The sequence below is a fragment of the Camelus ferus genome, chromosome 11 (assembly GCF_009834535.1).
Source record: "Camelus ferus isolate YT-003-E chromosome 11, BCGSAC_Cfer_1.0, whole genome shotgun sequence".
NCBI lineage: Eukaryota > Metazoa > Chordata > Mammalia > Artiodactyla > Camelidae > Camelus > Camelus ferus.
In genome coordinates, this window is record NC_045706.1 from 4,252,541 (window position 1) to 4,278,217 (window position 25,677).

Below are 25,677 nucleotides of genomic sequence, written 5' to 3' on the forward strand. Positions count from 1 at the left end.
GAACAGACTCCGCGAGGTCAGCCTTCTACCTCTGCGGGTGGAGACTGTGGACTCTGGACACCCCGGAGAGTCGTCCTAAACAGGACGGCAGCTCCAGACTCCTCGTGGGCAGACCCTGGGCCCTGAGGGGCACACTCCTCACCTCCTTCCCAGGATAGACAGTCCTATGGGGACAGGCAGGGCCTCATCCCACAGGTGAGGAAACTAGGCGGAGGTTAAGTAGGTGGCTTACATCTCCAGGCTGCCAAGAAGCAAATCTGGGACAGGCTGTTGGGCAGGCTGCCTCTGCGCACGCCATGATGGTCCCACTGGACCCATCCCAGTGCCGCCCTCCTTCTCCTCAGGTGGACCTCAGCTTCCACCAACAGAACGCACATGCCCAGCTCTTTTGGATCGGCTACTTGGAGACACATCTGTCTCCCTACACACTTCCGGGAAGAGACGCTGAAGACGAAGGGTGAGAAAAGAGAGAGAAAATGACCTAGAGCCCACCTCAAGTCCACCTGCCTGCAGAGCCAGGAGGGGGCTGGTGACAGTGGCCTGGGGGCTCCTGGAACAGGCTGCCCCTCACTGGACAGACGAACAAACTGGGGACCAGAGGGTGACCTTCCCAGGGGTCCCCGGAGCCAGGACCAGGCGCCACGCCGCTGGACTCCACCCGTCCCCCTGCTCCCCCCGCCCTCACTGAGCGGACGACTCCAGGGGCAGCTGGGGAGATACTCAGTGGCAGGGCTGGGGCACAGCGGATGGTGAGGCACTTGGTTTAGGGGCAACGCTGTAAGGAGTACCCAAAAAACCCAGGAATCAAGAAAAATCACATTCAAATTCAACATCTAAAAAAGATCTAAATTAACGCAAAAAATCCAGGATGCTCGAAACATCAAACTTTTTAATAACGGCGGGGTCAGCAACGGTGTGGTGACAGCCTGCAGTGACGGCCCCGTGGGACTGTCAGGAAACAGCAGGAAAGCCAGAGTGGCCCTGTCTGTCTTTGCAGCTGTGCTGCTTTGTCCATCTTGGATGCTCACACCAATGCTGATATTTTCAAACGCCGCATGAAGGTATTATTCGTTCAGATGACTGTCTCGGTGCCCCTTACATTTTGCCCCTGGGGCAAGTGCCTCACCTGTCTGACCTTCCTCCCAGGCTGGCTCCCTCTGAGTCGCCCTCACTTGGAGACGACTCAGCCCTCCCTGAGCAAAGCCTGCCCCGAGCCTCCACGTGGAGAAACACGAGCGCAAGAGGAAATAGGACAAGAAAGGAGGTGGGGGAAATGGTCCTACAGCTGCCAACTTGGATAGTCATTTTGAAAATGGAGAATTAACTTCTCTTGTCAGGCTGAGAGATTGCAAAACAATATTGCTCGGAGCAGTCTTTCAATATGACCTAATTTCTCAAAAAAAAAAGGGGGACACATTTGGAAACAATTAAAAGGAAGCAAGATAAAGGCAGATGAGGCTTGTGTTAAAAAAATAAGCACAATTATGGTCTAAATGCGCCATCACCTTCCCACACCCTCTTGAGTTGCTTCTGGGCGAAAAGTCACTTGTCTACAACAGGATTCACGCTGTCTCCAGATACCACAATTGCATAACCCTTTGCTGTTTCAGAAGCCCATTGTCTGAGCCTCACACTGGGCCTGCGAGGTCGTTAAGGCATCCTCTCCACTGGCCCCCTTCACAGAGGATGGGGGCTGGTTTCCAGGAGGTTAACTGACGTGCTGGGGCCGGGGCGAAACGGGCAGAGCCAGGAGCAGGCAGCTTCCCTGCTGGAAACCTGTCCTCTTTCAAGCTCAGCACTCAGCACAGGGTCATACACAAGACGAGGAAAAGAAAACTCAAAACAGGACCAGGGATAAACCCTGAACAGCCGATCCAAGACGACACTCCCCGATGTGTCTGTCTGTCTGTCCGTCTGTCTGCCTGTGCATCATGCATCTGTACCTGTCTACCTGATTCATAATTCACAGGACTTTAAATAAAAAATCAGCCGCACGGGGGAGGCGTCACTGATGGACACTGTATTTTGTGAGAGTGAGGAGGACCCGTTCGCTACCATCGGGCTGTACCACGTGGTTAGCTGTTCTTTGCTAGATTCATGGAGGGCGGGATGAACACGCTGAAGTGAGCAGACACCACAGGGCTGTAGAGGCAGAGCTCGCGGCCCTCAGGGCAGCCCCCACGACCGTTTAATTGACGCTGTGCGGGCGGCTGGGGCTCCTTGCTGTCAACGTGAAGCTGTCACTCTGTGGTCTGCTCGGGCCCGGGTCCTGCGCATGCTCCGGATGACGGTCTTCCGTCACGTGTGATTTCAGAACGAGGCACTCAGAGCGCCAGAGCGGGAAGGAGCCTTCCGAAAACCTCGCTCACCCGCCTCATCGGATAGCTGAGGGGTGGGGGTCCGGGGAGGGGCACCACAGCAGAAACCAGGTTTCCTCAGGACCCATTTTTGGGACACTGTCACAATGGATGTGGACCTTCTGAGACTTTGGGCTAATTTATCCTGAAACGCAACAGCCCACGTGCCAGCTTTCTTCCACACGACGAGACAAAGGGGCCCTCAGACTCACATTGAACTCCTCCCGAAACCTCTTGCAGTCATCTGCCGATCGGACGCGGATCTCCTCCTCCAGGTGCCCCACGGGGATGGGGAAGTACTTCTTGGGCCCCGAGGGGGACCTGCTGAGAAGCGTCACTCTCTGCTGCTCTGTGGGATCAGAAGAAACCAGGGACCACTTAGCCATACTCCCTTATGGGGGACAGTAACCAGACTGACGGACAACATTCCCGGAGACACGCCTCAGCTGGAGGGGGAATATTCCTCAGTTCAGGAGCCCCGGGGCCAAGCAACTGAGCGCAAGGCCTGCCTCCTTACAACATACCTGCGCCAGCCGTCGGTGATGCACCCTGGCCTGTGCACCGCTCCTGACGCCCCAAGATGCCTAGTCTTCCCAGCTCCCTCACCCACCCTCCACTCCCTCCCTCCCACCCCTGCTCCTTCCACAAAGGATTTAGGTGGCTTCAGACTCTGACTCAGTTGTCCAGGTTTGAAACAGAGTAATTACAGGTTTCTGGGTACAAACTGGTAACAGACTGGGAATTGATTAGGATATAAAGTCTCCTTCAGCCTGTCTTCTTGGCCACAAATAGTCCTGGTTACACAAGCCCTGTGCTCCAAGAGAAATAAGAGAAACCTCTCCCACCCCCGCTGTTTTTTTTTGGGGAGAGGCTGGGGGCTTTGAGATGCAGAAGGGCCAGACAGCAAAGGAGGCCCCGGACAAGCCGCCCCCACAGATTCAGAGTGAGACAGAGGGAGAAATCCTGGACGAAAGTGCTGATGATCCCAGCAAGGTCAACATAACTTTCCTGTCACTTGCAGAAGGGCCTGTCCCCACCTGCAGAGCCGCTCTGAAGCCTGGCCAAGAACTCCCTCCAGGGCGCATTCCTCCCAGAGACAGACACTGACAGATGAGCGAGCCAGCCTGGCCAGCCACACCCTCCTCCCTCCCATCCCGGCTGCTGGGACGTGCAGGGCAGGGAGGAGAGGACAGGAAGGTGGCACCTGGAGGCCATGTGCCATCATCTAACCAGGGTCACGGCCCCCCAGTGCTGCAAAACCGCCCTTCTGTGTCTGGCCGAGGTCCTCTGCTGTTGACCTTTTTTTTTTAAACTGTCTTGGATGGGTTTGGTAATTCGTCTGAATTCTGACAGCACCTCTGCTCCCCTAAACCACGGAACAACCAGGTAGCAGTCTGCCTGGAGGAAGTTGTAGTCACTGGTGTGAACCCCTGTTTTCAAAAGCCTCTGCCTTGCACACTTTTCTCAGACACCTCAACGTAGGGGAAGAAAACCAATGTGCCTTCATAAGCAGCATTTCCAAGTTAGCAGCTGAACCTGGAACCTAAAAGAAGGGTCGGAAACGCCCCCGGCAGACTCCGAGCCTGCCTGTTGGACACGCTGGTACATCAGCTCCCTTCCTTGAGCTGATCCAAGAACAGGGCGGATTCAGGGGGCCCTTTAGGGAACTGTAGACTGTGAGCCTGCCTGTCTCATCTCAGAATGATCTTGAAGACTTACTGACGTTATATGTCAAAATCCGGTAAAAAAGACAGGATATGAACAGTGCCTCCCCAAAAGCCACAAACTGAACTGCCTTAAACGTCTGTCTCACACCAGAGAAAAATGAGACCAGTTCTGAAATGGGTTAGACATGTTTCACCAGATGCAGCCAGATGGAAGTCTGGAAGCTGGAAGAGCTGAGCGCTTCCAGGAGAAGGAAGGCAGCCCCCGAGCCGCCCCGGCCCCGTGGTACCTTGCTCCTCGAGGATTCCGTTGGGCATCTTCTTGTCGTTGGCGCTGACCACCGCCTTCCTCTGCTTCCTGAACCTTTGAGACACAGACGTGTTAGGTGTGGGCACAGGGGGCTTCCCGAGAGCCCGGAGCCCGCTCGGGGATACCCACCAGGTGAGCCGGGAGAAGCTGCTCCTGCTGCTCATGGCTGAGCGCCGCCGCTGGTCCCCCAGCCCCGCGCCCTCACCGCCCGGGCCGCCCGCCCGCCCGCAGTCACAGCCTCCCGGCCTCACTTCCTCCTCCAGCAGGTCGGGGCAAGTCAGCGCCCCGGACACTCCTACCTGAAGAAGTAGGCGGCGAGGAGCAGAAGGAGGAGGCACAGCAGCAGCGGCAGCAGCAGCCAGGCCAGCAGGGGCTGGGGCGCGCCGGGGGCTGGGGGGCCTGGGGGCACAATGGGTCCCCTCAGGGCGAGACACGGGGGAAAGGGGTCCGGGCAAGGACAGATGCCCAGCGCCAGACTTCATAGTTTGAAGAGTGGCCCCTCTTCCCTGATGCCAGACCCCACTTTACTGCTCACAAATGAGTTCCCCCTCCAGCCCACTGACCCTTCTTCCTGGACACCAAAACCCCACTTCACAGTTTGCAAACCCCCTCTTTCATCAGCCCTTTTCCTGGACACAAAACGGTACTTCATGGTTTGCAAAGCAGTCTTCCCCTCTATCCGTCCCTCCTCCTCCATGGCAGAACCATACTTCACAGTCTGCAAAGCAAAGTCCCTTCCCTTCAACCCTTCTTCCCTGATACCAGAACTGCACTTTACAGTTTGTAAAGCCCCCTCTTCATCAGCCTTTCTTTCTGAACACGAGCACCCCACTCTACAGTTTTGCAGCACAGTCCACTGTCCTGGTCCATTGGATCCACAGAGGCCACTCTCCTTAGATGAGCACCACTGACAGTGAGAAGGTGCCATCCGAGGTCCCCTGGTGCAGGGCCATGAAGGCCCCAGACCTCCACGTGGCCTTTTTCTCCGAGTTCCAGAGTACCTGTCCCTCCCTCTACTGGGAGGTGGACAGTGGAGGTACAGACACCCCGCTGCTCTGTCCCAGGACAGATCGGGAGCTCCCAGGGCCTCCAGCACTGAGCTCGGGGCACAGGACAGCAGCCTTGCCCTCAGGCCAGACAGACCTGCGGCCACGCAGTAACCTGAGCTCCTGGAGCTGTCAGCTCATGATCCCAACCGCCCAGAGGAAGGCTGGTCACCAGGCACCCCCTTCCCTCCTTCATCTGTCGTTTCTCAACCAGAAGGTCCCACATCCCTGGACCCAACCTGGCCACCCTGGGGCTGCCCAGGACCTGGGCCACAAGCCCCAATTCCATGGGGCTCTGGTGGACGGGCTGCCACCCTCAGTCCCCAACCCTCCCCCGATGCTCTGACTCAGCTCCTGCCTCCCCAGATTGCCAGGCTGCCTCCTCCTCACCAAACCGTCAAAGGCCCCCTCTTCCTGGAAGCCCACACAGTTCCCCAGCCCTCAGTAGGTCCCAGAGGGGCTCTGCCTGCCTTTAGTACAGATCGCCTTCACCCCTGTTTCAGTGCAAGCCCCTCGAAGGCAACAACTAGGCCTCCATCACTTTGAGTCTCAGAGGCACCAGCATGGCCCCCGAGTTGAGCGGGGGCCCACAGCCCTGAAGCCCCCCTCCCCCAGGCTAACCTACACCCCACCCCTGGCTGCGAGCTCCCAGGAGCAGGCCATCCCTCCCGGGCCTCGCGGGGCTCAGGTATGTGGGGAGCGCATACACCCCTAACAAACAATGAAATGTTACTGACTTGGGTGACTGTTAGACTTCAAAGTGCAGCGAGGGGCAGTTGGACTGTGGTGAGGGACCTGGTCAGGCCTGCTCCAGCTGGCTAGCGATGGCCCCAGGCCACTGCAATTGTACTGCGAGGCCGGGGGAGGCCAGGCTGAGCAGCTGGAGGCTCTGCTCGGTCCCTCCCCTGGAGCCCAACCTGCTGCAGACCCCTCCCGAGGAGCCCCCCTGGCCTGACGTTCCCCCTGCAGCTCCTCAGAGCAAACTCAAGCCCAGGCTGATGGGGGAGACTCCTGCTACCGAGGGGCAGAGCTGCTTCATAGCCCCGACTCAGCTCTGTCCCTGCCGTCCAGACGCAGCCTGGGTGGGGCCCTGCTGCTCTCCGCGGGCATCCCTGCTGTGGAATATCCCACTTCTGCATTTGCTCAGCTTGAGCTTGGCCATGACTGACTGGCCAGCTTGCTGGGTGGACCTAGCTGACGGTGCAGGCTTGCCGGGAGCCTCACAGGGGCCCTGGGGCTGTGCACATGGACGGAAGCCCACCCCTGAGGCCGTCGGGGCGCCAGGGTCGGTCCAGCCTCCATGCTCATGATGCCCGGCCGGTCACAGATGTGGGTAATTCCCTGGCACATCCTCAAGGCCTGGGGCTGAATGACCCAAGGCCCCCGGAGAGGGGCTGTGCACAGGGATGGAAGCGATAGATCACCAGGGCGAAGGGGTTCCCCGGCTCGGACTTTCTGCCAGTGGTCAGCGGCTGCCTCTGTTCTGGAAGGCAGAGGTCAGGCGGGAATACCCAGGGGCTGACAGGGAACTTGGGGGGGGGGGTCCATTCCCTGCCAACAGGTTGCGGGGCTGGCCGGGTCTCAGCCCCCGCCCACTGGGACCGGGGAAAGGTGGACCCGGAGTGCTTAGCTCTTTCAATTTACTAGAAGAAGAAATCTATATTTTTCTGTAAAAATTATCTGATTTTTAAATATTGGTAAGCAACTCAACCTAAATACTATTCTGAAAGCCAGCGTGGGCCAGAAGGCGGCTCTGCAGGCCAGGCTGCGTCCCCAGGGGCACCAAGAGCTCTCGATGGGGACTCAGGGTGGTGACTAAGCAGAAACACGGAGCCACTTTCTGTTTTCACTTCACGTTGATGTGGCTCAGACTGGGTGGGGCTGAAGGGGAGTGGGGGGGCCTCTCCCGGAGGTAAGGGCCCTGGTGGTCCACTTAGAGCAGCCTTCTCCCCAAATCTTCCCAAATTCTACGCAGCTCGTGCTGCAAGTCACGTGTGTACGGATGTTTGTGCAAATTTATGCCTACACACACCTGAGACGTGTGCATGTGTGTGCACACGTGCACGTGTGTGTATTTGCCTACGAGGAATCCGATCCTGGAAATTAAAAGACCCAGGCTGCTGTGTGAGTTTTGACCTTAAGTCATGCATCTGCACACTTAAACTCGAGTGGATCGCCAGCTGTGCTGGAAGGCCCCACGAGGTGGGCGTGGGCAGTGCTGCGTGGGGTCCCTCTGTCCCTGCCTCAGCCCTAAAGAGCTCTGTGTGAGGCCCTGCTGAAGTGACCTTCTTCTGGAGTCTCCCCTTATAGAAAGGGGGCACCAGATGGTGTCCCTCCAATGCGGATCTGCTCTGCCTTGAGGGGGTCTCTGGGGGAGGGAAGAGTTGGCGCAGGTGTGAGAGAGAAGAGGAGGAAAGGAGAGAAGAGGAGGGGAACACAGTGGGAGCAGCTGCGTTCGGAGTGGGGGGGATGGAGGGGAGCACAGGGTCCCTGCAGGACCCGCTGTTCACGGCAGAGGGCGCTTTACAAGCTGGCTCCCGCCCTGTATCTTCTACGTTTTGCTGGGTTCTGGTCTATACGAACAACATAGGGCCCCAGGCCTGCTGCAAAATGTTCAAACCAGACACAAAATAGTCAGGGACTCGAGCCATCCCTCCTTGTTCCCAGAGTCACATGCTGTTAAACTTGTGGAGTGTATCTGCCCTGACGATTTTTTCTACACATTTACGTTCATAAGCCCACGGGTCTGATAAGTAACTAGAGTCCTGCTACTCTCTCATCACATCTGAGAGTCCACGGACCGAAAGGTGTGCTCTTACTTTATGAACCACTAAGAAAGAAAAAAGCAATGAGATCAAGGCATCTCACGATACAGCGATGTGAAATGTGAGAAACAAAACCCAAACCAGATGCCATGCGCTGTCCGGCAGCCCTGCGACTTGTCTTTCTCGTGGGGTCGTCTGTCTTGGAGAGTTTCGGCCTCAGTGCATGTGAGCCTCTTTGTTTTGTTTAACTGCTGCTTGAATTTCCACTTTTTGGATAAATCAAGATTTGGAAGGACATTCAGGTTGTTTCCAACGTTTTTGCTATTATCTGCAATTCTGCATCTCATGACGGCATCTTTGCGTATCTCGCAAGTGCTGCGCAGGGTAGCGCCTGGAACTGGATGTTTGGCATCACTGTCCACACACGTTAAGTTGTAATAGAAACTGCAAATCACTGCCTCCAAAGTTTCCAACCTCTGCGCTCACCTTGGGTGTACGAGGGAACCTATTTCTCCTGGATATTAGCAATTCTTTTAATTTTTGTCAATCTGATAAGTAAAAATGATACCATTTCAATTTGCATTTCCCTAGTTTCTAGAAGGTTACGAATCTTTTCATGATTCACAAACCTAATTAATTAGATATGCATATTTTCCCTGGTCACATTTTTTTATCATTTTCCTACTGTGTTTTTCTTTTTCTGTTAATTTTTAGGAATCCTTCATACAATATGGACCAGAATGTTTTGTTATACAATTTGTAAATACTTACCTTCAGTTCCTTGTGTAAAAGAACATCTCTTGATGATTATTTACCACGTTTGGTTCGGTGAGCAAAGGAAATGATTGCCGGTTACTTTGGAAGGCCCTGGCGACATGCCGTTATCATCCCTAAGGATGCGTCATCCCTCTTTTGGGGAACAGGTGAAGTTTCAAAGGGCACTTCACACAGCCAGGTTCTCTCTGGAATTCCAGGCCACAGGAGTCTGTCTACTCCCTGTAACGAAGGCTCTGAGGTCGAGCCGGCCTGGATACCCCCCTCTTGGAAGTGGCCAGCAGCCAAGCCTGCAGAGGCTGCAATGGGATGAGTTTCACATTCATTCTGGTGGGCGGCCACCGGATCACACTACAGATACCCATGGCCATATTATCAGCCAATCGTTTTATTTTTAAGTGAAGCCCAGGATGCCATCTGCAGGTACGTCCACACAGCTCTAGTGTTTCTTCCCTACTTTGAGGCAAAGGATGCTCGGCATGGTTGAATTCTTTGTTGAATCCTCCTGCAGTTGCTGGGCACTGGGTCAGCAGAGGCCAGCAGAGGCCAGCTCCTCTCTGCCTGGCACAGGGAAGCGCTGAAGGGTCCCAGTGACCTGGCTTGAAACCAGGCAGTGTGACGAATGCAGTTTCTATCGGCTGGGGTTTCTGTTCTTTCATTTTTGTGGTTTTGAATTTCTCTGGAGTTTCCATGTAATAGGGTGTTGCTCATTGCAAAAGACGGCCAGGCACCTAGAACGGCCCTCCTGGTTAGGGGATTACGTCACCAGGGAGGCTCCGGGGTTAGTAAATCATGTGAAGCCTTCGGGCTGGACGGGGACTGAACTCCTGACCCCAGGCTGCATGATACCAACTCTAATACCATGGCCTAACTTCCCCTGGAGGGAAGTTGACGATCTGTGTTGTCCAGAGAGCTTGTGATGACCAGGTTGTGATGCTTAATTTCATGTGTCAACTTGACTGGCCATGAAGTGCCCAGATATTTGGTCAACATAGCCGAATGATCTGGGTGTTTCTATGGGGATGCTGTTTGGGTGAGACTCAACGTTTGAGCTGGTGCTCTGAGAAAAGCCAACTGCCCTCCCCATTGCAGGTGGGCCACATCAAATCAGTTGAAGGTCTGAATAGAACAAAAAGCAAGAGCCTCTGGTGAGTAAGGGGGAATTCTTCCCACCTGACTGCCTTCCACATAGGTATCTGTACAGCTCTACAGCAGCCTGCCAGACTTCAGACTGAAACTGGGAAACTGGCTCTGCAGATTTTGGACTTGCCAGCCACCACCATCCTGTGAACCAATTCCTTATAATAAATCTAGATCTAGTTCTGGACATATGTCTAATCACCAAGTGACATCCCATCAGAGAAGTCTTTGAGTTTTATGTCTGGGAGTCTCGGGGGAAGGAGAGGAGAGGGGGGCAGCTGTGTGGGGACTCACAACAGGCCTGGGTCCAGGGTCGGGGGACCAGCTTCTGCTGGTTAAAGGCTTTTGAAGGAGCCGGCAGACCCAGGCAGGCCCACAAGTCCACCAGGGAGGCATGGGGTGGCCCAGGGAATTCATATCGACCCCTTTGGGACCCAGAACTCACCCAGCTGAGCCTCCGTCTGCATCAGGCCATGTCTACGGAGACATCAAAAGATACTGAGAGCCAACTGTCAGGGCAGTAGGGGTCTGGCTGGGTGACAGGCCACCATGACACACTCTCTCACTAGCAACAAGCTGACGAGCCCTCTGCACCCCAGCACGATTATCTCTCTTAATCCTCACAGCACTGCCAAGAAGTGGGAGCTATTATCCCCTCCGTCTACAAATGGGGACACTGAAGCACAGAGAGGTTCAGTGACTTACTCCAGGTCATTCAGCCAGGAAGCGGCAGAGCTAGACTTAACACAGGTAGGCGATTCAAGAGCATTTGCTTTCGTTTTTCTTCTTCATCTCCCTTGCCTCCTCTTCCTTTTAACTTTGCATGGAATTTAATTTTACGGAGGTAAAATTTACAAACTATAAAATGCACCATCTAAGAGTACAATTCAATGACTTTTAATCAATTCACAGAGGTATGCAGCCATCACGACGATCCAGTGCTAGAACTCTTCCACCAGCCCAGTAAGATCCCTCCTGCCTCTCTCTGGTCACTCCTGATCCCACCCCAGCTCCCGTCAGCCACTAACACACTTCTCCCCACAACAATTTGCCTGTTCTGGGCATTTCACACACATGGAACCAAACAACCTGTGTTCTCCCATGTCTGGTCACTCAGCACGTTTCTGAGGTCCATCCATGTTGCCACATGTATCAGTGGACTCTTTTTCTCCTAACTTTCAAAGGGTACAAAAAGGTGAGAGATCAGAGTAATGAACCCCGATTTACCTGCCACACAACTTTCCTATGGGACAGGGTCAGCAGTGTGCAACGGCAACCCTGGCCACCTCTGCCCCCGCCCATTTCTGGCCCCACCCACTTCCAGCTCCACCACTCACTTTCTCAAAGTCACTCCTGACATCACATCTCTTCATTCATAAGTACTTAAGTATATGTCTCTAAAAGGCAAGGACTCTTACTAGTTTTACAATAAACCTAACCTCTATACCAATATTTCACCTAAAAATACTAATTTCTTAATGAATGTCATCCACTTATGACTTAATGTATGGCATGTCAGCATTTAAATATCCCCTACTGACTCATCAGTGTTCATTCAGGGTTGGTTTGAATGGGGTTCCACACAACCGGGTCAGGGCTGCTAACCCTCTGCTCTCCTGCCCCCACCGAAGCTGACAGCAGCTCTCAGCCCAGGTCGGGGGGTCGTGCCTGCTGCTTCCTGGGTGCTAAGCTCTGCTCCAGTCAAGTACTGAACAACTTTCTTCCTAGCCAGCCTGCTTCACAGACATGCCACATCAGAAGCACACTAAGGAAGCTAAGCACACCCTCCTCCTCCTGCCTTACCCGCCCATCACCCTGCAAGGTCCTGCAGGCTCGTTAAGAGGAAGAGACGGCGGGTCCTTACCTGGGGTCGTGGAGGTCCAGTTGCTCTGTGCTGTGGTGGTCTTGTTTTCCTGTGAGAGCCTTGGCAAGGGGCAAGCTAACACCGGCCAGCAGGAGCGGACAGAAGGGCTCCATGGTGATCCTGGAAGAGGCAGGACAGGCTCAGAGACTCGGCCACCACACGTCGAGGGCTGTTTGGCCACCACCGAGGCGGGAAATTCACGGAAGACAGAGGGCTCGGGGGGAGAAACAGGACGGGACCAGAATCAGGGTGATGGTGGAGACACTCTGGGAGTGGGGCTTTGCCAATCTGCCATAGGGAGAGAGGTCTTCACGCCGGCACGACATATACCTACACTTGGAAGTCAGTTCCACCTTGCAGCAAGCCAGGCTCGCAACTTCACGAGCTACCCTCAGGTTATGAAGGCTCCTGCTGTTCGGGTTAATTTCCTTTTTGTCTGCTTGTCTGTTTTCTGGGGGAGAAAGGAGGGGAAAAAGGACTTGGAGGTCCCCAGGAAGGATAAACTCTGAAAACAGCACGAGGTCAAGGATTCTGAGAGGCCGCTTCACAGACCCACAAAGCGGCCCGGTGCCCATCACTTTTGGATTGCCAGTGAGAGTAACTTGTCTGAACATTCAGGAATACACAGTGCAGTATTTCTGTTTTGCATCGTGACAGCTCAGAGGAGCATCAGAGAAGAGTTCAGGCTCAGGAATAGGCCAGGCCATTTGGTTCACGGTCACAGGGCTGGGGGCTGGAAGTGGGGGTCCGGCCATGTGCACCAGGCCCACCTCTGCTGTCCCCTGGCCACGGCCACAACCACAGCCCGGCCCTTATTCCGAGTGCAGGTCTAGACTGCCTCCCACCCTCCCACGGGAGTTACAGGAGAAGGTCCCCTAGTGTCTCCAGCCCCAGGCCGTCCACCTGCCTGGCCTACGCTCAGGAGCCCGATTAATTGCTGTAAAGCCCGGCGCAGTCCCCTCACTCATGAGGTGCGAACAGCAACCCGGGGGGTGAGGAGCTGGGGTGATGTCACTGCCCCTCTGAGCCGAGCACTTGGCCGGCAGCTTTCATGGGTTCTATCTTCACAACTCTGGGCTGCTGGCCTTGCTGATTCTGCTCCAGGCTGAACTCTCAGGGGAAGCGGAGGGGAGCTCCCTCCCGGAGGAGGGGCCTCGGCCAGCTTGCCTCTGATAGGGCCGCCTGGGCACCTCGGGGACGGAGGAAAGTGTTCCCTGCATGTACGGATGGATGTGCTGAGCAAAAATGAACTGCAACGTGGCTCAACATGGAAAAGGCTCTTCTGCCCAGGAGACCTGCGGGCAGTCACCTGGGATCCCCACCCTGCACTCCGTTTTGTCACGACACCAGAGATCCTTCAGAAATGCGCCAGTGACCTCTTGGTGGTATAGAAACCCCTCCCAAAGGGCTCACTACAGGTGGAGGTGGGATCTGGCAGGCTGATGCAGACGTGTCCCCCTCCTGCACACCCCCTCCCCCCATTTCATCTGCCCAACCCCGTGCACCGCACGGTCAGCCTGGGCGCCCGGCCGCACAGGGAGCGCTTTCCTGCACGAAGCCTCCCTCGAGGATAGGAATGGACCGAAGCCAAGAACACTGGTTCCTTGTAATTAGAGAAGACTTGTGAATGAGCGCAAAACATCCCAGTCATTTTTCAACAATCACCACTATTAAAATGAAGCCTTTCTGAGCCCATTATGATATTATCTCAGAACAACTACCACGGCCACAGGCAACACTTACACTTCCTTCCTCTTTTTTGTTTCCAAAATATATTTTCGCTCTACAGAGCGAGCCATACACACACACAGAACAGCCCTCGTTCCATGAGCACCTATGACGATGTGCTAGGCCCTTCCTGGGGGTGTGACCCTCACAACAATGCCTCCGGGACTGAGAAACTGGGATACTCAGCGGGGGAAGTGGCCCAAATCCAGTTCAGAGGAAATGCGGGAGCTGCGATTCGAAACCAGGACCGTTGCAGAGAAAGGCCCTCAGCTCCTGACAGGCAGCTTTGCACACACAGCATTAAAAAAAACTCACTGAGCACTGCAACCATGCTTTTAATGCATCTGAGTAAACTGCAGAGTCATTGATTGGGAAATATTAATTGGTTCAGTATGACCCAGAGAGGCAGACTTCTTAGGTGCATTAAACAAATTCATTTCTCTCTCCAATGCATTAATTTAAAAACCCTCCTTTCCAGATGTTCAAGGATCAAAGAGGAGGCCGGACAAGGGCATCCCATCAGGAATCAGACGCCACGAGGCCGGTTACGTGCCTCCTAGAGCGGCAGGTGGTTTGCCCGGTATGACCAGCAGAGGGCACTAAGCTTTGCCGAATTCAAAGCCATCCACCGTCTAGATAGAGTCCCTTCCGTCTGTATCACAGCACTGACGGGGCCAGGCCATTGACAACTCACCAGTCCCTGGCCATTTGCCCCCAAAGGGTCTGCACGAGCCACCTGATAAGCACAGACACGAATCAGTGCAAACATAATGCTTCAGACAGCAACTAAATCCATATTGAATTTGAACGATTTGTATTTAATCAGTACTTGTGTGTTCACCAAGGGTTAAGCACCGTGGGGGCAGAAAGCACACTGATCTCTAGAACTGAGATTATCAAAACAGCTTGTTTCCTACAAAGCAGACTTTATCACATTCATCAATAGTCGGCTGGCTTTACATCTGATTACAATTGACTTTTTTTTTCACTCCATTTGATGCCTTTTTAATGCTGTTCTTTGGGAAATGACTCTGGGGCAGGCAGCCCACTAGGTCCTGGAGATGCAAAGATGAAAGCAGCTCCTTCTCTGCTCTAAAGCAGCTCCACTGAGCTGGAAGGGAGGGTGGGAAACAGCGCCCCCAGACCCCACTCCCATGCTCTGCAGATGTGTGCCCACAGCGCCAAGGAAGGGCAGTGAGGGGGCAGTAACTCACCGGGGAGGTCACCAAGGCTTCCCCAAGTGCTGAGAGGTCCCTCCAGGACATGGGGGGAGGGACAGAGGCTTGAGGGAGGCGAAGGCATGACCCATCGTCCAGATAGTGGACGGTCTGGTCTGCTGGGCCGCTGGATCGTGAAGGAGGCAGAGACAGCGAAGGTCGAGAGACGGGGCTAAGTTGAGAAGGCCCTCTAATGCCAAGTTAAAGAGCCTGATTTGGTGTTAAAGGCGCATTATCCATCAGCAGCCTACATTATTAGAACCACTGGGGGCATTAAACAAAGATGCCAATTCCTGGGCCCAGCTCCAAATGTTTGAATTCTAAATACATGGGGAGTGATGGATTTACGCAGACTGAAGTTAAAAACCTTGGCTGTGAGCAGTGAACCGCCCTTCAAAGGGCAGTTGTGAGGGTGAGTTCTAGAAGCCATCATGAGCCACCTGAAACCGGGCGTAAGCTTCTGAGGCCCCAGGGTGGCCCGGGAGCCTGGGCACCGCCTGGGAGCGTGCTAGGAATGCAGAGTCCCAGGCCCCACCCAGACCCCTCACCTCTTCAGAAGACCCCTAGTGGCTGCCGCGCACATTACAGTTTGAGATGTGCTGGTCTAGGCAACAGGTCGAGAAGGGCTGGACAGGCCAGGACAGCGGGGATGGAAGGGGGGTGGGCTGAGAGGGCTTCGAAGTTGGAATCCATGTGCATCACCGGCTGGACGTGGCGATGAGTGGGTGTCAAAGATACTGGGGTTTCCATCTTGGGAGGTGGAGCGGGAGGGACGTCGTTCATGAGCTGAGTTGGGGAGACTGGGGGCCCTCGTCGGTGGATACAGATGATTTCAGCTTGGATTAGGAAACAAAAATATAAGCTACCAATTATTGAGCTCCTATGAAGTGTGACAGTTTAGCTGAGGTTCTGGATGAAGTACCTCACCAGCCCTGACCGAAATCCCACGAGAAATGTCCTGTTGTCCTTGCAGTGTGATGACAAGTTGGATTCCAGAAGGCTGTGGCCCATTCCCGTGGAGACTGCCAACAGGAGTGGGATCTGGAGCTTGGCTGGAAGGGAGGGGTGGGCTGGAGTTAACTCCAGGGGTATGTGGAAGGGGCAGAGGGGAGGTCGGGGTGCTCAGCTGAAGGAGGCCTTTACACTTAGGGACCGGAAGGGAAGCTGGGCAGGAGACTGGGCAGTGGTGGCCAGGGAACAGGAGGAAGATGGAAGCAGGTGGAGGTGGAGAAGCAGATGCAGGAGAGGGTTCTTTGCCCCCTGTCCACTTCCCCCAGCCCTCACTCACACGCCTCCCCTCACTGGGTGACCCCCTCTCTCCTTTTCATTTATGGGGTCCCCTCAGATGCTGAGGTCCAGCAAGTCTGAGACAGACCCCTCCCTGGGGTCAGACTACCTGATGTGGTTTAAAGTCATTGGGTGCCAAGTGTCCCCACCAGACTGGGAGCCTCCTGAGGGCTGGGGACGCCTCATCTCCACCCCCAGCCACCCAGATGAATAGGGCCTTGGGGACTTTCCCTGGGGTGTGGAGCCTTCCCTGAGCTAGCGTCTTTGAGGGAGGGCTGCCTGGCTGACCCCTTCTGCCAGAGGGACCCAAAACTGCCCTTTCCAGCTGGCTCTGGGTGTCCTGATGGACTGAACCAGACTGCCCCCTGCAGCTCCAAGAGGGTAGTGCCTTCTTTCTTCAGCTCCGGCCTTCACGTGTGGTTAGAATGCCTGGTTCCTTTGTGCTCAATTATGAAGCAGATGAGGCTCCTTCACAAAGGAGCAGGTAAGGATTTGGGAGCAGCCAAGCTCTGGATATAAAGCTACTGCACTTTAAAAAAGCCCTGGGGTGGCCCGTGTAACTTCTCATCCAAATCAGGCCTCTTTCAGGCACAAAGGAAACGTAAAACAACTAACGCTACATGTTTTCTAAAATATTTAATTATTGAGCAGCATTTTGGTCTTAAATAAAGGGACCCTTTTAAGTAGTTTTGTTCAAAAACCTATTTTTAAAAATTAAGAAAAATTCTAGAAAATTTTACATTTTCCAGGTAAAAATTACAAAATTAACAAAATTTTGTGTCTTTACCATTTATAAAATTAACATATGCATGCACATTACAGCAATATTTTTGGAAAAAACCTTTTTATATTGACTGTATAAAAATAAAATTAGAACATGAACAGAACACTTACTCTCTGCACATATTAACCTGCTCCATCAATTTCTTAGCCTTGTCTGTTCTTAACATGTTTCACTTTTAACATCTTTTTCAATATCCTTAATATTTACATTTCTTCATAAAACTAACTGTAATTTTTTTTCAAAGTAGCATCTTGTGGGCTCTCATCACTTAATTTGCTTTATTCCATCGTTGCTTTTGTAGGAATAAATTTCTAATCTCTTTCTGTTCATAACCTATGTTTTCAGTAATTGTAATTCTATAACAGTTTCAAAAGCTGAGAGCTTTCGGTCTTGTTTTATTTTGTGATTTTTTTTTTTTTTGGTGCTCTATTTGTTGACTATGTCTATGAAATATTTCCGACTAATTTAGAACAGAATGAAACCAACACTGAAGTCCTCATTTACAGAAAAGTTCACCATCTTTGGACACTTAGATTGATTTACAAAGTAATTCTTTCGGCGGCTCAAACATTTCTGAAATCTGATGGTGGACAGGGAAGAGAAAACCATGCCACCAAGCCAGAGTATTTAAAAAAGCCCCACATCAGCCTCATGACCGTCCACTTTGAGCTCAAGTAATCCTGTAGTTATTTACCATCATTGATAAAGTCTGACACCTACTGCTTCTGTTTTAACTGACGGAACATCCAGTTGGTTTGGACACAATTATGAATGATCTGTACACCACAAGCATTTCCAAGGGCGACACATTTACCCCAAATGCTAAGCTTCACCAGCATTTGTACGCTTACGTTATCCTACGAAACAAATCATCACATCACAGGTGTTCCTGCATCTGCAGGAACATCAGTGATCCTGCCGGGCGCTCACCATTGACAGAAGGAACTTTCAAGTTGCTGGCTGGATTCTATGAAATGGATGAAAAACAACAGAACCAATATTGGAATGAACTGTTTTCTCTTTGAAAAATCACTGTGTGAAATTGACACTGATCTCAAACTGGCTTCTGACGGCTTGTGAAGCTCGTCTGCTACTGGGCCGTCAGCAGCTCTCACTTCGCCTTTGGTAAGTGCACAGTGGAACCTGGGGCTGAACATGAGCAAAACCAGCCCAGAAGGGCCCTTTGATCCAAAAGAAAAGCCACGCTCCACAGAGCAGTGTGTCCTGCATCTTCAGTCATCACCCTCAGGCCCAGAGTTCCTACAAGAGTCACTCAGTACATGCAGATGCAGCGGTCCCCTGGGGCTCAGTGAGAGGCTAGCACAAATGGCCCTCCCACCATCTCTCACTGAGAAGGTGGCACCCGACACTGAGGCCCACCCACCCCCACTGACCCTCCACTCAGGAATGCGGACGACGGAGGAGGAGGGGACCATCTCTAAGGGCCGGGCGGCTCCCTGCCGTGAGCCGGCAGCGGGCCAGGCTGCATCCACACACCTTGGATGAGACGTGGACTGAACTTTAGTGGCTGGGTTCACACACACATTTGATTTCAAAGAAACGAGTTTACTTGCTGACTGAACTCTGTAGACCTGCAACTATCTGTCGGTTTGATCATCTGCTCATTCATTCATCCCTCTTTCGGCAATGTTTACTGAGTTATTGCCAAAGTCTGGAAGGCAACCAGCACTGCCTACCTCCCTCAGAGATTGTGTTTCCATAGGAGAAATAAAATAATTAAATAATCGCAAGGTAACTCAGATGGGCCAGGAGGGGGACGCACATGGTGGGGTGGGAGCACCAGGCGGGGATGCCCACAGCCACCCAGACAGGTCTGAAAGGCTGCCTGGGGAGAGGGCTGTCTTCTCAGTGAGGAGTGGACTGGTCCAAGTGGGGAGTGGGAGGAGGAGGCAGAGAGGCAGCAGAAGCTGGGTGCGGGGTAGGGGGGTGGGTTGTGCAGAGAAGGTGGAGCCCTTAGGGAGCCCCAGGACCTGCCCAGGATAAGGAAGATCAAAGGTCTCTCCTGGCAACGCTGTGGATGGTTTATGTGAAGACCTCCAATGAAAGCTTTCCAGTAGGGCTGCGTAAAAGCTAACTCCCCGGGCGGGATGTCCCCTGCCCCGGGGCTTCCTGAGGGCAGAGCAGCTGTCCTGCACATTTCCATCTGGCACAGGGGAGAGGCTTGGGGAACGTGGTGGGAGGAAGTAAAACCATTAGGCACCATGAGAGCAGATTCCTCCCCATCTTCCTCTGAGAATGAAGACCCAGCTGCGATCAGCGTCTCTCTCATCCTCTTTCTCTCTGCTCTCCCACCCGCCCTCTCCCACCCGGGAGATGAGGGTTCTCCCCAGAACACTTCACCTCTCTGACCTTCCTTCCCAATTAGTAAAACAAGAGGCTCCAAGCAGATAATAAATGTGAGTGAATGTTGTTAACTGTCACTCATCAGACTGGCCTGGACCCCACTGTCAGCTGGGGCACGCCCCGTGCAGCAGGGACACTCGGCAAGTGACCGCTGGTATTTCCCAGGGAGACCAGCTCCCCACGGCTGCCTCTGGAAGCAGCCAGAGCTGTGCACGGCCCGGGCGTGAAGCATCTGCTGTTTCCACGACGGAACGTGTGGTCCCGGGGCCGGGACCCCCACGGCTCTGCAGACGGCGCTGCGCTGGGACCGGCACCCCAGGAGGAGACCTCGGTGACGGGTCTGCAGGGTGGCCCTGCGGTGACTGGCATGTCAGCTCTGGGCTCAGGCAGCAGGAGGAAAGGGTCTTGGCCTGGGTGGCGAAGCAGCCAGGCCCCTGGACAGCCTCCCACAGCTGCCACCCGGCTGTCTAAATGGAGGCGGGCACCTCCGGGGCAGACAAGGCCAGACCTTTGCAGCAGAGGGCAAGGGGAAAGAGAAAGACCAGCCATCACCCCCTTCAGGTGACGCCACACTGCTTTACAGACGCCTCGAGGCCCACCTGTGCACAAGGCACTATCGCAGGTGCGCGGATGGTGAGTTTCACAGGCCCACCGGCCCGCTCTCAGGCCCACACAGTTATGCGCACGCCACCCCCACGTTTCTGGGTTAGCGGGCAAAGTGAAGGCCAGGAGGAGGAGCCAAACTGCCTGCGGACAAACCCACCCTGGGGCAGGCGGGGAGGCAGCTTTGAGGATGGTCGCACACAGGGCCCAAATGCTCCCGGGAAGCCAACCAGCGCTGCTCTTCACCTGTGGCCAGGGGCCCCCTCAGCACCCGCGGGGCAGCGAGGGAGGGACCTGGAGCGCCCGGCACCCTCCATCTGGCAGGCCGCCGGGAATGCACACTGCTCAGAAAACCACCACCACCAGGCGCGCAGACAGACAGCGGACTTCCTCAGCCCGCTCGCCTGGGGAACGGACTGGGAAGGGAGAACCAGTTCCCTGCAATCACCCCAATAAGACAAGTCCAGCTCCGTCTGCCGGGCATGGAGCTGAGCGCCCCCCAGCCTCCGGGACCTCGCCAGGAAGCAGGGACCACTCCGAGCCTTGATTACCTAAGTGACTGCCACCTAATTCCACCCTGTCCATTTTCTATAAAACCAGGAAAATATTACCCATTGGGAAAAATTACTATTTAAAGAAATTTGTAGGGGGTGGTAATTAGATTTATCTATTACTTATTTTTTAAACGGCAGTACTGGGGACCGAGTTCAGGACCTCGTGCTTGCTAAGCACGCATTCTACCACCAAGCTACACCCTCCTTGCCAAATTATTCCTTTTGTACATATAGGGGAAGAAGAAAGATGTGTTTTCAGGGTAAAGGAAAAAACAAATCCAGACCTTCCCCAAGCTTCAGGTCTGAATACACTTAGTGGATGGGAGATTTTAATAATAATCGTACAAACCCCTTACGCAGTAAGATGTGCAGAGTCAGCTCGCCCCACGCGCACCCACAGCAGTCCTGCCTTTTCAGAGAAGGTTCTGCTTGTTAAAGAGAAAAGGATGCAAAGGGGTGCTTTTTATCTGAGTCGGTGAAGGTGGGAACTTAATTGCTTTTGAACAAAGCAATTGCACACGTCTAAACGGAAAACCAGTGAAACATCATTAAGAGGAGACGAGCACAGAGAAGTCCGTGTGTGAGGAGAGAAAGGGGGAGAAACGAGGCGGGAGAAAGGGGTGAGGCGAGGCTGCGCAGTGTCGCCGGGCAGGGTCCCACTGCCCACGGCGTCCTCCAGGGTCTCCCCCTCTGACGCTCCTCTGACAGCCACCCAGCGAGGCGGGCACCACCTCGGCCTCGGACAGACGGGGACAGGGAGGTCAGGCGGGGAGGTGCCCCACCCCCGGCGCTGGGGAACGAGCACCCAAGGAGACAGCAGAGCTGTGGGGCCCTCCTCTGTGGGGTCACAGGCTGGGAGCTCCCCGTCACTGCTGGCGCAGGAAAGCAGTTTGCCGACCTTTCCACCCTCTGGAGTTTTTGAGGACTTGCTTTCCCGGACCCTTCAGTCCTCACCCCCTCTGTAAACACTCGCCCACCCACAGACAGCTCACATGCAACTCGGCGTTCACAATGTACCCTCACTTCCGACTTTCTGTCCATCCTTGAAACAGTCTCCCTGAGGTGTCGGGTGGCATTAGGTGTTAGGACGGCTCCTCACTTTACGAATGAGGAGGAGCTCAGAGACTCACGGGCACACGGCGGGTGGGGGCCCCCCACCCCGACCCAGGCCCGCACGCTCCACGCTCCGCTCCTTTCTCCGTCAGGCCTGAGGCCCGCCCCCGTGCCAGGTCTTCCAGGGCACAGCGTGGGGTGACCAACTTGCCCCAGGGAGCCCAGGACTGTCCGGCTTTCAGTTTGAAAGCAGGGAGCAGTACGGCCACGCCGGGCAGCTTCCAGGGTTAACAGCCTCGGACAAGGGACAGGATGGAGTTCCGATGTCTGGGGGGCTCTGGGATCCAGAGGACGTCGGCATCCAGGCAAGAAACAGGAAGGACTGGGGACGCATCGCAGTGAGACTGGAGAGGTACTTGGGAAGCAGGGTTGCCAGACAGAACACAGAACACCCAGATGTCAGTGCACCCCAAGTGTTAATGGGTACACTTACACTACGGCTTACCTGCTGTTAACTGGGAGCTTAAATTTCACTGGGCTTCCTCGGCCCAGTTTCAATTTGCCGTATCTGGTTCCCCTGTCAGAATGTGTCAGAGTCGTAGAGAACAGAGGGGAGCTTTACGGAGGAAGTGACATGGGGCAGGAGCTGGTTTGAGGGAGGGGCGGGACAGTGGCTTCAGGGTCAAGTCTGCAGCCCTGCGGACCACCCAGCAGGTGATGTCCATCAGGCAGGTGTGGTGCTCAGAAGGAGTGATGGCTCGAGGTGGAGCTTTGGAGCTGCCAGTAGGCAGGTGGCCTTGGCATTGGATGAAGGACCTGAGAAAAGCGAAAGAGAGAGAAGGGGGCATCGAGTGAACGCTGGGACCACTGATGCCTAGAGGCTCCCAGAGAGAAGGCCAAGAGGACTTCCCAGAAGAGTCAGACAGGTGGAGGAACTGGGGAGCCAGGGGAGGGGAGGGGAGGGGTGGCCAATTGCTATGAGGCCACGGGAACCAGCAGGGCTGGCTCCAGGGTCCCCAGGTCCCCAGGGGGCGCAAGTCCTCCCTCCGTGGAAGCTGTGACCATGCACAATTGCTGATGTCCCTTCTCCTCCAGTGGCCCCGGCGGCAGTGATTTCCATGTGTCCAGCTTGGGAGTTAGTTTGTTGTTGCGCTGACTTTCATGCTCCTTTAGAAAGCCCCAGCAGAAGCTCAGCTCATTCACCTGATGGGTCAGATTTTCAAGAATCAGGGTCTCAACGGAGTCCTGACAACTTGGACCCTTCCAGACTTGAGGCCCCATCTGCACAGCGCGGGCAGGAAACTCCACTGCGCAAACGCTCATTATTACCATGGCCACTAGTAAGGGGACCCCTGGCCAGTCCACGGTCCTGAGAGCTGCCCTGTCCTGGCCCCGGCAGACACAGGGTCAGCTGTCAGACGCAGGCGCAGGTGGCCCCAGACCCTCAGCTGAGACTCTCGGGGAATCTAAGAGTTTCCCAGGAGAACTGGGAGTTTGGTCCCAAACATCACAGGCCCGGTTTGAGGACTGTCTGAAGTGAAACTAAGGTCTCAATGAGGAACCTTTCTGTTTAATAAAGTCCATAGAATTTGTCATTGTGATCGGACATAGATCTTTATCAACTTTTTCCCAAAAAGTGGGTAATTTGTCCTCTGTGATGGGGCAGTGGGTACATGACATTTAATTTCTCTCTTGTCCTTGGGTCACGCTGGTCTTCTCTGTGTTCATGAGGTTAGCGGCTCAAATGAGACAAGCCGTGTGGAAGTCGCCTGTAACCGGGCACGGATTCAGACAGGGCGAGGCTGGGCGAGGGGCTCGGGCCCGCAGGGAACGTGCAGGGACGTGGGGCGGGGGACCTGGCTTCCACCCACAAGTCTGCTGCTGACTCGTCAGTTTACTCCTGTAAACTGAGCTTTACACGGTTCAAGAACAAGAATGGCTTGATTTGTTGAATGAACGGGTACATTCTGGAAGGAAGAGGGAATACACGGGGGAGACACGAAGCCTGCAAGTTCCGCCTCTACCCAAATTTGACTGGTTTCTTGGAAATTTAAGTTATTAGATTGAGATGGGGGAAGCAGGCGGCTTGGATGTGATGTCTCAGTTTACTCACCCATAAAGTAGGGCAATAAACCTATCTTTCCATCCTCAGCTGGCCGTGTGCTGAGCTTACCCACTTAGTGAAAGGCTTAGAATCTGGAGAAGGCATTTCCCTGAGCAAAGGAGGGGCACCATCAAAGGAAAAGGCAGAGAATCCCAAGCAAAGTGTCCTCGCTGGGAGTTCCACCGACCCTCCTGCCTCTGATGCTGACACGGCAACAGAGCGGCAACTGCTCTTCGGAGAATCCAGGAAACCCACTGTGTCTGAGAACGAAAGGTGCTTTGTACTTCATCTCTGGGCTTTGTTGCACACACACTGCTGAGGGCCTCTGTGCACACTGGTGAGTTACATGCTGAAATTGACTGCATCAAAGACTCTTTTTAAATCACCCAAAAAAGGTAAAGCCCCAACCTCTGATGCACTGGTCCTCCCCGGGCTCCCTGCCTGCCCGACTGAGCGGGGCCAGGCGCTCGGGCAGGTCAGCACAGGGGAGGGGCACTCTGTCAGGCCACGAGGAAGGACTGGGAAGAACACTGGCGCGTCAGTGACTCTGTTAAGGGGTAACTGCAATTTCCTATGGGCCGTGCACCCATTTGCTTATTTCCAATTATATACCTTGCCCTCTTAAAGATGAAGAAAAGGTGAAGTGTTTACTCTGTAAGAAGAATGTTTTTCTCCTTTGCACTAAAGATGACAGAACCACAGAGAGCTCAAGACCTAAGAAAGCTTCTCAAAATCTCATTCAAACCAACCCCAAAGCCAGACTTGAATTTGTTTGAACACCAACAAGCCCTTGATCAATCACCTATTAGAGAACATAAAACTTACCACGTTTCTACAACTGAGGCCCAATAAGGTAGGAACAAACTACAGCTGGAATTTCATTGAGAAGGAAACCAGCCTTCTTATAATAGCAGGACGGATGAAGGTTTGGCTGCCTAATCTCAAACGCTGCGTGCGAATGATGTCTCACTATCAGTTGTTCGTGAGCTTCAGAAACTACCAATAATTAATTTTTCCTACACTTGCAGTGGCTGGTCGTCATTGCACAGAAGATACACCACCACCGAATCCTTCATTCATTACAAATGACCCCCTCAGCCGTAAGGCAGCTCTGGTGGGACAGTCTTTGGATCTTACCAAAACCAAACTATTATTACAGAGTAACTATTTATGATCCAGAAAAAAAATGCCCTGAAAACAGCATATTAATGTCTACAGCTGTAAGGAAACAACAGTGAATAGGCACCAAGGATCCGGCCCCAGTACCTTCTCAGTTCCTGTTAGCTTTTCAAGCAGAAGTCGCATGGCCCGGGGTCGGGGGGCACCGTTGATTTACACACAGCAGATCTGAATGGTGGTCTTCCTCCCTGGGAAAGGCACTCGGATTACTTTTCACTCTCACCACTTTGGACGTGAATATTCACGGAGGGGTCCAGGTGCTACCGCCCAAAGTGCCACCGTCTCCCTGAAGGGTGACCCCGGAGCGGGGGTGGTTTCTGTCCATCTCAGCCGTCGTCTCTGGGCCCTGTCCACACGGCTCTCTGGGCGGATGCCACTCGCATCCTCGTCCACTTTGGCGTCTCACCCACCTCCAGGGCCCCGCCCCTGCCACCGCCCTAGGCAGCCTGCTCTCTCCACCCCGGACCCAGGCCTTGGAGGTCTCCGCGGGCACGTGCAACTGGTGGTCTTTGATCCATTTGCCTTCTTGTCTGCTCAACTTTCTGACCTTGAATGACAGCTCCTGGGAGTCAGGCCATCTCAGGCCGGGCACCACCTGGAGGGGCGGGGCGCGCAGGGGGAGGGCAGAGTCCGCACCACCCAGGAAAGTTGTCAGGATGCTTCTGGGAGAAGATCTGGTGGGAACCTGGGCCTTTGACCAGGGAGACAGCCCAGGGTAGGGGAGGACAGGCCCCGTCCCTTCTGAACCTGCTTGGCCGCCTTTTCTGGACCCGAGTTTCACTAGAACCCTGAAGAATGCTAGGCAGGGCCTCCGAGTCCCACCTGCCAGTGCAGGAAGGCTGTTAGAGGCACAGGGGGCAGCCTCACCTGCCCTGTTTCCTCAC

At 54.2% G+C, this 25,677-nt stretch overlaps 1 protein-coding gene across 6 annotated transcripts in view; it reads right to left on the bottom strand.

The window, feature by feature from the left end:
* PTPRE (protein tyrosine phosphatase receptor type E) overlaps positions 1-25,677 on the bottom strand; it is a 146,850-nt gene that overhangs the window by 31,191 nt on the left and 89,982 nt on the right. For 4 of the 6 annotated variants that reach the window (XM_032490661.1, XM_032490659.1, XM_032490658.1 and 1 more), the window contains 4 exons: positions 11,921-12,040; positions 4,631-4,730; positions 4,312-4,385; positions 2,570-2,706 (listed from right to left, as the gene is read on the bottom strand). In XM_032490661.1, coding sequence (XP_032346552.1) covers positions 2,570-2,706; positions 4,312-4,339 — 165 coding nt within the window. In that variant the 5' untranslated portion in view covers positions 4,340-4,385; positions 4,631-4,730; positions 11,921-12,040. Of the gene's footprint in view, positions 1-2,569; positions 2,707-4,311; positions 4,386-4,460; positions 4,606-4,630; positions 4,731-11,920; positions 12,041-22,015; positions 22,037-25,677 lie in introns of those variants that run through there. The other 2 variants (XM_032490660.1, XM_014555001.2) reach the window with 2 other exon arrangements.